Source organism: Gnatocerus cornutus, chromosome 9 (genome assembly GCF_029298725.1).
Source record: "Gnatocerus cornutus isolate USDA-ARS CGAHR chromosome 9, icGnaCorn1.1, whole genome shotgun sequence".
NCBI classification, from domain to species: domain Eukaryota; kingdom Metazoa; phylum Arthropoda; class Insecta; order Coleoptera; family Tenebrionidae; genus Gnatocerus; species Gnatocerus cornutus.
Genome location: NC_142241.1, coordinates 12,281,176 through 12,293,371, shown reverse-complemented (window position 1 = coordinate 12,293,371; position 12,196 = coordinate 12,281,176). Strand labels below are relative to the sequence as shown.

Sequence of the window (12,196 nt, the reverse complement as noted above, 5' to 3'; positions counted from 1 at the left end):
TTTATGACTTTTCCTGAAACTTCTCAGACCATTAAAATATGAGAAGAATAGATTCGTATTGTAGGTCACCTTTTTGCAGTCTGAAAGATTTTGTTATAGACAAACAAGTTTTTAGTATGTTTGTTACGGCCTTGACCGAGCTTTTCTGAATATAATACATTTTAAGAAGAAGAGCCTTTGCAATTATGGAAATACAAGAAACAAATTGTGTTGACGATAGTTAAATATACAGGATGTTTGTAAAAAACGCCTAATTTTAGTGGTTTTCTCATGTTGTCATTTGAAAAACGCCGAGAGAATTGGAATAGTTAAACCAGACGTGTAGATGGAGCGTTCTTTAGAATTTGAAACACAAATTTCCAAACCCACAACCTTCGTCGTCCCCTTTGTTTGTTACAAATTTCAATATAAAAGTCATGTAAAAAGAGCTCGCTCATTATTGAATTATGCAGGTCACAGCAAATAATATTTACCATAGATTCCTCAATTTTTCAACGTCTCGAATACGAAATCCTGTGGTCCATGCGTTGTAAACTTGTTCCAGCAGATCTTAATCTGCCTGTCTGAAGATTATTTCCTCCCAACACCTGTCAAAACAGGTGCTAACAAACCCGTAATCCGAACTTTCGAAATGCGATAATATCACAATCATTCAATTTGAAGACTCAACATGTTTTTTTGTTGCAGGGCTGTGACGGATCCTCGCGATGGTAGGAGAGTCGCTCTGAAGAAGTTACCGAATGTGTTCCAATCCCTAGTTTCATCAAAAAGAGTGTTTCGAGAACTGAAAATGCTGTGCTTTTTCAAACACGAAAACGTAAGTTTTATCGATTCTTATCCTGGGATTTTTTACCCACACATAAAACTCGGTAAAATCAACACGTGTCAGGCAGCAGGTTTTCATCCATCGACCCGTTATCTAAAAATGTCTGCACGAAAAAAACTGAAGGGTGTGTGGATGATTCGAGGAATGATAATTAAAAGTTCAACCAACTCATGGAATAAAGTCACTTTTGTGTTGGGCTATTTTGGGATAACTGTGTATTTTTTTCAGGTTCTTTCCGCCTTAGATATCCTCCAACCGCCTCATTTAGACTTCTTCCAAGAAATGTATCCTTTTTTAACGTTGGATGTACATTACTGGTTAACCCTCATCGGATATGTTAACCTTTGGGGTCGAAATCATCTGAATGCTGAGTTTTTAATTTACAACTTCCGTTAACGTTTAATTGGCTATTAAATGAGTGAATTCAGTGGTTCATTCACTAGCTGCGCTCAAGATACATAATTTAGATACACGTACCATGCTTTAATGCATTATTACATGAACCATTATGGACAGTGGCGGCGTTAAAAACTGCTCTAATTGACAGAGGAAAGCCGCTTTTTGAATTTGCGACATTGACGCCATAAATTATTAGCACGCCGTTCAAGATTCAATCCAGGGCAACTGAATGCTAATTTTTTTCCTGCTTGACAGGTTCCAATTACACTGGAATTAAATTCATAGAAAATTGACAGAACACTTTCGAATCATTTAAAAAAATTACTATTTGACGTAAATATGCTAGTTTGGTCGAATTGTTTTACTTTGATATTGATTCGCTCCAGCGAGTGGGGGCATTTTCTGAAAATACCTCGACAAATTGGATAACCGTTTCGTAATTGTAATTCTAGATTGCTTATTAATTAGTACGGTGAACAATCAGAAATAGGTGGGAGCTTTTCCATAGGGAATTTAATACATCTAATCAAATCGTTTTTATTCTTTTTGCGATTTATTGAACTCTCCTAATTTAATTTGCGGCGTTTATTGTTCATACAATATGGTATTTATGACAGCCACGAATTTTTCGATTCGATCGGAAAATCTGAATGAACTTCGTTTCAAATCATTCGATAAGTAATTCACAAACACAAAAATAAATCATGGAAAACAATTTTATTCTTATCTGATAAAGTTATTGACGCACAAATTTTAAGAACAACAAGAAAAATATTTAAAGATTGTGAAGCAGCCGGAAGCTAAATCGAGACTCTTAAATTGTGTAAATAATTTCCCTCATCTCGACTTCAAAATATGCAAATATGCGATTTTCCGAGACTGTATTGTTTTTCAAGCAATTAAATATAGTCAAGCTACAGGCTGTTCCAAAACCAATGACGTAAATTAGCGAAAAAAAAATCTAAACTCATGAGATTTTAGATTTGAGCAATTTCAAGTTCACTAATCACAGACGTCACAATTTGAACATGACCAATCACAAACGTTTCTTCTTGTGACAAAAACTATGTTGCTAAGTAACTAAAGGGTATTTTTCCTGCAGAAATTTTTTTGTAGGCGCCAAACTTAAAATGCGGCTCTGTGATTGGTCGTTCAATTCCTGCGGAGTGTCAAACTAGAAGTGTCACATTTGTCAAAGTGTAAGAGCATCAGTAATAAACGTGTTTTTGTTATTTTCAGTGCAAATTTTATTAAAATTTTATGTTTTTTATTATTAAATTTTGCGATTACTAAAAAACTTGTCCGTTGCTTGTGGAGCCATCTATTAAATCAAATTACAGGTATCATTTATAAAATTTCTCATTTGTAAATCCGAGAATTCTCTGCAGGAAAAACGACGTATAATAATAAAACATTTGTGAATTGTTTAAAATAAAACTAAAATTTTATGAGTTTACAATTATATTTCGTAAATTAACAGAACACAAGACAGAATTTGTGCATCGCGAGTTTTGGAACAGCCTGTACATGAGAAAAAGTGATTAATTTCTCCAATAATTTCACTGATTCTACAAACATTTTTCCAGATTAAAAAGTTTTAAAATATTACTTTTCATATATTGATGACCTGATGGAGCTCTTACAGAGTCCGAAACCTAAAGTCTAAATTGTTAGAACTGTCTCCCTGAAAATGCCGCAATTGCGAATCACACTTTTTCCTAAGCATTCTATTTATGACCCATTAAACCAGTCATAATGATTGAAATTCTTCAAAATCAAACTAAAATTTTATGTGTTTACAATTTTTATTCGCAAATTAGCACAGCACAAGATGGAATTTGTGCTTCGCGAGTTCTGGAACACCTGTACATGAGAAAAAGTGATTAATTTCTCCAATAATTTCAATGATTCTGTAAACATTTTTCAAGATTAAATAGTTTTAAAATTGTGGTTTTCATAAATTGATGACCTGCTGGAAGAGCTCTTCGACAGTCCGAAACGTCTCCCTGAAAATGCCGCAATTGTGCACCACACTTTTTCCAAAGCACTCAATTTATGACCCATTAAACCAGTCATAATGATTTTTCATTTCAAGTAATATTCACGGAATGTGGACGTGCACAAATCTTAACATTCTGCAACCCAATTAGACAGATGCATAGGAACACCTGTATAGTCTTAGACACATGTGTGCACCTATCCGGGCCATTAGCGACATCCGCTTGAACTTCATCTATGGGAAATTTCGAAAACTAAAATTCAGTTCGAGATTTATGTTGGAAAGACAAACTTTTATCGGTCGTCTGAGTTATGTCTTTGGAACTTCACCCCAGCACTTGACGAGGGTCGTGCTATTAAAAATTTGGTACAACTTTAATGTGGGAATCAAAAAGTAAGTTCCCACGACTGTTTTTCCACAAAAAGTGGCAAACGTGTGAAACTAATTGGAGATAAACGAAAAAAGTGGCGTTGAAGCTAAAGTCAGCCTGCACATTGCAACAAGCCTCTAATTTATTTGTAACAAAAACGCGACCTATTTCGCCGGTTATCGGCCAGCTGTAGTCTTAAGAGGGGGTGGAGCCCATTTAGGGTGGGGTAAATAAAAGGGTGTGACGTCACATAACACGTGTGGATACATTTTCCCGAGCTTTCATTACTGAAGCTCAAAAAGCTGCGGATTATTATTAACTAATTTGAATTTAGGGGCGCAAGTCTGCGAGGGTGGAGAGTTTTGGGTCTGCTCAAAGTTCGTTTCCTGTTGCTCTGATAAAAATTCCAATTAAAACTCCGATTTTCAACTTGGCTTCTTTGTAAAAAGTGTTAAAAGCTGACGAGATCGTGGATCATAATCGAGACTCTGGGAAACAAAGAGAAGTGATAATTTATTTTCTTCACACTGTCGAAATTGAGATTTTCAGTGCGGTTTTGCTAAGTGTCTTGAAAGCAATAAAACCAGTTGAAAATAAGGTAAACAAGGAAAACGTGTTCACTTTGTGTAATCGGTATGGTAACGAAGCGTCACTTTCCAAAAAGATCAGCCGAGGAATTCTAGATAATAGGGGAGCGTGGGGACGACCACCTAAGAATTATTGACGTTTTTTTGTATTGTATAACACGTGGATGGCGTTTCGGAGAAACGTGGAGATTTAGATAAGCGGAGTTGTCTTCTATTGGAGTCACAAAAATCTTTAAATTTTGACTAGCTTCTGGATGCAATTAAACTCGGAGCTCTCGTTGTCTCAAACCGCTGAATTCAGCATCCGCGAGCAGGAATTTCCTTGTAAACGTGTGGTATAATTGCATTTGATTTTTGTTGTGGTAGAGGCGATGCGGCCAACAGCCACTGAGGAGGCATTGCTCTCTGCATGGTGATTTGTTCCTTCACCTGGAGTAGCAGGTCAGGTGTTTGGGCTCGGGTTTGGATGGTACAAAGGCCCGACGGCCTTGGTAGCTAGCAAGCGGAGATGCCGATGACCAACAACCATCCTGCCCTTTCCTACTACTCAGATTTACAAGAGTTTAACGTTCCCACGATTGTGTGCCACTGTACTGTCACTGATTCAGCGATTCCACGGAATTTACTAAATTTCTTTGCTAGTTTCCGGACAGATTGACGCTTTTAGAACGGTTTTGGAATTTATTAATGGTCGATAAAATTTTAAATTTCAGTATTTTTAAACAGTGACGTAGAAGGCTAAATTCGTCGTATTTATTTTCGGGAGAATGTAATTGCACGAAGATGACACTGACAATGCAGATGCGTTGCAACGAGATTCCTGTTTACACAAAACATGCCAAGAGAAAATGAAGAACAAGGAACAAAGCAGTGGTCCAAAAATATCGTTTTACTTGCTTATTGAAAGCCAGGCGGGTCAAAATCCGCCTTTTTTAAATTCCAACTTGACTTTTAAATCTTAAAACCACAAAGATTCCCAACATTGTCGCCGTTTCCGGAACTACTACCATTGTGAAGACAAAAATGGATGGAATTTTAAAATTATTCTATTTAAATGCATCTTGACAATCCACCTCAATGACATGAATTCTGAGTAAATTGAGAATACCCGCATCCACTCATGACTGGTTAATTTAGAACTGTCACCTAGTTCAAACCACTTGCGACAATGCTTTCAGGTGAAACTATTTTTGATTAGACCAATTTTTACAAATTAGGGTTTTGATCAACCCAAAAATAGTAGCAGCGGCTAAATATTTACTTGGTAATATTTCTCAGAGCTTAATTACTTTGGCAGTACTTTTGGGTCGTGGGATTTCTGAAAATTTATTGGTTGTGAATGGATTTAGCTTACTACGTTTCAGAAAAAGTTTACAAATATGCAGAAGTTGTGTCCAAAATGTTCGCACGTGCCAATTTGTGTTTGTTGACTTTTTAGGAGCGAAGCGCGAGTTTGACGGGAATTCGGGTAAAAATGTAATTCAAGGAAATTGGAAAAACATTAATAAACAAATAGAGAAGGAATTATGAAAGAAAAAAATAAAGAAAATTCCACATTGGAACCGATAAAAACGTGTTTTCTGTTTTAAATCTCGGCTGTTTTATTATAATTTGTTTTATCGACTTTATCATAAAAAAAATGCAATTAAATGTTTTCAATTTTTTATTAACTTCTTTGATGATCTCAAAAAACCTCTTGCAAACTTACATATTTCGGTCAATATGTAATTTCTTTGTGAAGCGAACTTGCATTATTGGGGCTCATTTTACTCAGAATTTCACGCTAAATCCAAATCCGTGCTCAAAATTTCTGTCGACAGTCGAATAACTGAGTTTTGGGTGATTAAAATTTGGGGTTATCGTCAAAATTTTGAAGGTTTGGAAATATCTGTGCCATATCTTGGAAACGACAGAAAGATTTTTCTCACATTTTGTTTGCTAATAATTCGCTCTTACACATTTTTCGAATTTCGAAAATTTATTTTTTTTTGGTATAAAAGTTCGACTAAAACTGTAAATTTAATCGGTCATATCTCGATTTTGAAAAAAATGTTTTGCACCATCGTTTTTTTCGCGTCTTTTTACATAAGAATCTTGTATTATCTCGATTTTGAAAATTTTTAAAAAAAGCAATTTTTCGACCAAAAGTTTCTTTTTGGATTTAATTTGTCCAAATCTAATTCGGTCGATATCCCGCCAATTTAAGTTACAGGAAACTCATTTTACGCGGAATTTCAGGCAGATTCCAAATCCATTCTCAAAATCCACACACGACTACAAATAACTTAGTTATGGTCGATTAAATTTCGAATAGTTGATTTTTATTTTCGAAATTTTTAATGCTCAATATCTTCGAAACTACGACAGAGTGAAAGATGCTGTTTTCACCATCGCTTTTCTCGTCCTTTTGTTATTTAGGATTCGTCCTTTGATTCAAAATTTGATGGGCCAGTTTTTTCGAAAAAAAAAATTAATATACGGCTCAATCCCCGGAAAAAAATTAATTTTTCGTTTTTTGATCACAATTCGTAAATGATTTGACCCATTAATCTGAAGTTTGGCCAGTTGAAACACGTTGAACTGCTCTTTCGATTGATCCATAACTCAAAGCCATTAAACGTCGCTTTTCCCCTGAAAAAGATTTCACAAAATCACCCCAAAAAGATATGAAAACCTATTTTGGCCAATATCGAGTTTATTTGTGTCCGCTATTGGGGGTTATTTTACGTAGAATTTCACGCTGAATCTGAATTCGTGCTCAAAATGACTGAGTTATAGCCGAATTAAATTTCGGATTGTCGCCAGAGAGCCGAAATTTTGAAGGACCGCTCGATAATTCGGAAGCTACAACAGATAGAGAAATGGGGTTTTCGGTTTCGGAACACGTGCCAAAATTGTGAATAAAATCAAAAAATATCTTTATAATCGAAGTATATGGTTAAAATTACCATTTTTTAATTTATGGTGCCTCTAATACGTTTTAAGCGCACGCATTGTTTTGCGCCGATCCTCTTTCGATCTGCTGACGGGTTCATTATAATCACATGATAAAACAGGAAATTAGTCAAAACCAAGCAGAAAAAATAGACCTTGTTGGGTTCTATGTACTTATTATAGCCAATTAAAATGTTTTGTGTCTACCTGCAAACGCGCCCTAACGATCCCGAATTATTTGATTGTAGTTCGCCCGGATCTCCGAAACATGAAACATCACGTTCAACACCGAGCAAAAATTATCGAAAAGGAAAGTCTTGTCAATATTTGGCGTCCCTCCTAATAGTCTTGCAAACACCGGTCCCGTTTGTCTTTGTTAAACCATAATGAGTAAATTCCAATTTCTTAAAACGGTGTTAAACCAACACGAAACTAGTGCAAATCACTTTTGCGACAACGTTTCGAAATACGGAGCATCTTAGTTTCCTGACCATGACACTAACGAACGTTTTGTATTGATTTTAACTTCATGAACAAAATCGCAATGTGTCAACTCAGAGGATTGGGAAATCGTTAATTTTAAACATATCCCAGGTCTGATCCAATTTTTCATATTGAAGGCGTAAACAACAATAATGGGTCAATGTCACCGTGTTCTACTTGTGCTATTATTTTATGATTTCCACCTATTTATGGTTGAATCGAATGTTTTCACTTATCGGTGGATATGGCAAACGCTCTGAAGGAAGGAGAGCTGCTATCTAATAAAAGTAACAACTTCCTTATTGCAAAATGTTCTTCACTCTGATAAAAATGAATTTGACAAGCTTATTAATGTTATAGTATTATATCGACGTTAATCATCATGCTGAGACCGCAGTTAAAACTCTAATAGTTTTTATTGTATGTAATAACAATTTGCCCGTATCGTTTTATTTTTCTTGCTGTTTAATAACGTGGAAAGATCATTTCGTGGTCTTTGTAAATTGTAGAATTGGAGTTTCCCCGTAATTTCCTTAACGATATTTTTAGATATGTAATCACGGAATTACTACAAAGTGATTTACATAAAATTATAGTGTCACATCAGCCCCTCTCTTCGGATCACATCAAAGTTTTTCTATACCAGATACTTAGAGGTGAGTAATGAAACACTTTCACACGCTTATGACGAACGGTCCCATTATATGATAATCTCACTTTCAGGATTAAAATATTTACATTCGGCTAGGATATTACATAGAGACATAAAACCTGGAAACCTTTTAGTAAACAGCAATTGTGTTCTTAAGGTAAGTCGTTGATTACCAGTCCAATTTAACTCTCTTCTTCTTGTAGATCTGTGATTTTGGTTTAGCGAGAGTAGAAGAACCCGATTCGTCCAAACACATGACACAAGAAGTGGTGACGCAGTATTACAGGGCTCCTGAAATCCTCATGGGTGCCAAACATTACACAGCTGCTGTAGACGTGTGGTCTGTTGGGTGTATATTTGGGGAATTACTGGGAAGAAGGATATTATTCCAAGCCCAGAATCCGGTCCAACAATTAGAATTAATTACAGAATTGTTAGGAACACCGTCGCTAGATGACATGAAATATGCCTGCGAAGGTGCGAAGACGCATATGTTGCGGAGGGCGCCCAAACCACCATCGTTGTCTGCTTTTTATACTTTGAGTTCCCAAGCGACGCACGAAGTTGTCCATCTGTTGTGTCAGATGCTTGTCTTTGATCCAGTAAGTAAAAAATTCTCTAAATTTCTAATCACTTTCCGGGGAATCAACTCATTGTCCGAGTAAAATTACAAACAAATCAAAGGGAAATTCTGCTTGTGCTACAATACGACGAATCCTTACTCTACTTCAACCACAACGTGCGCTTTGTTTAATTTATTTTATCTTTATTTCTTCGTGACTCGGTATAAAAGTACGATTTTTTAATCGCTCGTAAAAAGTACCCTGTAAATCAATAGAAATTGTGATATCAGCACGTCGACCTACTCGGGGTAAAAACTATTGCGCTAGATAACGATAAAACAGGGAAATGTTGAATTTTGCTCCAAGCTTTTGGCGTAAAATCCGGAAAGTGGGTCACAGTGTTAAAAATGGAAGGACACAAAACGTGTTTCACCTTACAACCTCACTAGAAAACAGAATAAATGAGTGATAAATAGCTAATGAGGACTTTCAATTGGATTTTTATGTCAGGTTTTTCACGGTTTTGGTAATAATTCCAAGTCTTTAGAAAAATTAAGTTAAGAGGTTTCTCAGCCCTTTGAAATCTTGAAAAACTAGTTAATCTAACTTTAATACAGAGCAATGAAGCGTTAAAAATTTGCAGGCAATGTTTCGCCACAATTTCCGATGATTATAAGTTTATCAATATGTAAAAATAATGTTTTTATCAAAATTTCGGAGACCTTTTATTGCTTGTGTATTTGAGTAACGAAATACCTACTTTTGCAACAAGTTGCGAAATGATCTATTTTATGCACTAGAAATTCGCACGTGTAGTAAATTAGTGTTTTTTTTACAATCGCAACAAAATGCAAAATTTAACGATAAATACTTCAAGTGACAGTTCTGATAATTATTTTAAAACTGACACTTCACTGTTTTGGGGTGCGGATTCAATAACCAACGAATTTTTGCGCAGATTCAACGGTTGGAATTTGAGAAATCGGCGCGAATATGCGTGAAATCTAACAAAAGGCGGATAATCATCTATAAATGGGTGTACAAAACGATTGCTTACTTACAATTAATTGCTGTCAAAGTGACATACTTTTATGATACTCGTTTGGTCTTTTTTAACAAAGATCGAATTTTAATCAAAAAAAGTTAAAAATATTTGGTCCGTCCTAAAATGAAATTTTCTAAAATCTCTATTTCTTGTTCTAAAATTTTGTACTTTAGCACGTTTAATAAACACTTTCAAAATAGTAATCTCCCCAAATTTCATAGCCATAACTTAAAAAGAAACAAAGATACGAATTTTAATAAAAAAAAATTCAAAATTTCTGGTTCGTCTTGGAACAAAATTTTCTATAATCTCTATTTCTTGTTCTAAAATTTTGTACTTTGGCACAGTTAATGAGTACTTTAGAAATAGTAACTTTCCTAAATTTCATAGTGATAGCTTAAAAACTAACAAGTTAAAAATTTTTGGTTCATCCTAAAATTAAATTTTCTAAAATCTCTATTTTTTGTTCTAAAATTTTGTAGTTTGGCACAGTTAATGAACACTTCAAAAAAAGTTTTGAAGACAAGTAATCTTAGCGCCATTGCAGACAATTTTCCCAAAGGATTAATCATTTATGATAATTTGGAAGACTAAATTTTAGCATTTCGTCACTGAGAAAAATTTGTTCATAAGATTAGGCCTTCCTAATAAACTATTATTAAATCAAAGTGCGAATTTGAGAATATGCAGGACTTTTAGAGACAATTTTCCCGTCATTTAAAAAATAACCGAGTAAACAACCGCAGAGCATCGGTGTGCTTACAATTAAAATTCAGTAAAATTTACGATTCCCAGTGAAAACCTGCACGAAATAATGAATAGTGAAATCACCTGGCTAACACCGGTTTAAAGAGCATTTTTCTGTTTCCAATACGCAGCACAATGTCCGTGACGCAAAATGAACCGTAAAACGCATTTAGTATCTCTAATAAACCAAACAAAAGGTGCTAAAAATGTAAGTATTGACGCTAAAATAGCGTTAGTTCATAGAATTCGGATAAACCTTTTTTTAAATTTTTAATATTTTAACTGCTTTCGCAGCAGTTTGTTATGATTTTCGTACAACACTGTTACTCATAACATGTTCAATGTTTTGGCAAAATTCTGCAAAACAGCTTACGCTTATACTAAAAGTGTCAAAACATCCAACTCGTGACGGGTAGAGTAAACGCAAGTTAATTTAGAGAGGGAATAAAAACGCATTTTGTCTTAAATTTCACCCCTCAATTTGCTGTATTCGCGGATTTATCTTCCCATTTTGCGATGTCAAGGACAAAACTATATCTAATCGCTGAAATAGAATCCTCACTAGTTGAAAGTTGTGAAAGCACCAACACGTGTAAAAGCAACAATAATCCGGCTATTAAGCGTATCATCACGGTTTCACGTATCATTAACAGCGAATTTTTCTTTTCCAGGATAAACGTATTTCCGTCGTTGACGCCTTAGCACACCCTTATTTGGACGAGGGACGGTTGAGGTACCATTCATGCATGTGCAAATGTTGCTACACCACAGCGAGCGGAATGAGGCAATACACGTCAGAATTCGAAACAACAGCCCCACAAGCGTTCGACGATCACTGGGAAAAGAAACTTACATCGGTACAACATGTGAAAGGTGCTTATGAAATCGATGGTCTTTGTGTAGTCGCAGCTTTTGGTGACTTGTTCTTAAAGACTGCCAGAACAGGGGGAGCAATTAATGATTTGACTTTTTATGAAACTCACAATGGAACCACCTGTTTATTAGTCATTTAGAACAACAATGAGTGTTGCAAGAATTTCTTTATCAGGGATTTTTATGACTAAAAAATCAAAATCTGTTTCCCTGTCGAAACGCTAATCACGTTTTCTTTTCCAGAGGAGATGCATAAATTTATAGCAGAGCAACTGAATACAAGTAGAGTTCCTCTTTGCATAAACCCCCAATCTGCGGCGTTCAAGAGTTTCGCCAGGTAAGACGGCCGCCGACGCCGCAGACCAGCGCAGCGCCATTGCATAGGTGACCGCTCACATACCTCTTGGTGTACGTTCTAGCACTTATTCATACATGCACATTAACATTTTGTGTTTTTCGTTTGTGTAATCACTAAAACTAGCATTTTATACAAAAACCACAGAAATTGTCATGAGAAGAAATGGGAAAAGTTCCCGGTAGTCATTGTTACCTTCGGGTTTTGAGGTCGGGTAATAAAAATAGCAACGCGAAGTTGGATTTTAAATGGAATAACACAAAAACGGCGCAATATTGTGGGTAGTTGTGAACCAAGGACTGGAAGGAGTTGATTCTGATCCAAGGTCGGTGTGTGTCAGGGGCGTCCAATCGATTTTGTTTT

General features: G+C 35.6%; 1 protein-coding gene across 10 annotated transcripts in view; it reads left to right on the top strand.

The window, feature by feature from the left end:
* nmo (serine/threonine-protein kinase nemo) overlaps positions 1–12,196 on the top strand; it is a 41,160-nt gene that overhangs the window by 24,465 nt on the left and 4,499 nt on the right. For 4 of the 10 annotated variants that reach the window (XR_015770829.1, XR_015770830.1, XM_088046669.1 and 1 more), the window contains exons 2-8: positions 688–817; positions 1,055–1,110; positions 8,148–8,254; positions 8,322–8,407; positions 8,454–8,852; positions 11,277–11,478; positions 11,722–11,815. Coding sequence is in view for 4 of the 10 variants with exons in the window: in XM_088046669.1 (XP_087902795.1) it covers positions 688–817; positions 1,055–1,110; positions 8,148–8,254; positions 8,322–8,407; positions 8,454–8,852; positions 11,277–11,478; positions 11,722–11,815 (1,074 nt within the window). In the remaining 6 variants the exon portion in view is untranslated. Of the gene's footprint in view, positions 1–687; positions 818–1,054; positions 1,111–8,147; positions 8,255–8,321; positions 8,408–8,453; positions 8,853–11,276; positions 11,479–11,721; positions 11,887–12,196 lie in introns of all 10 variants that reach the window. The other 6 variants (XR_015770834.1, XR_015770833.1, XM_088046671.1 and 3 more) reach the window with 2 other exon arrangements.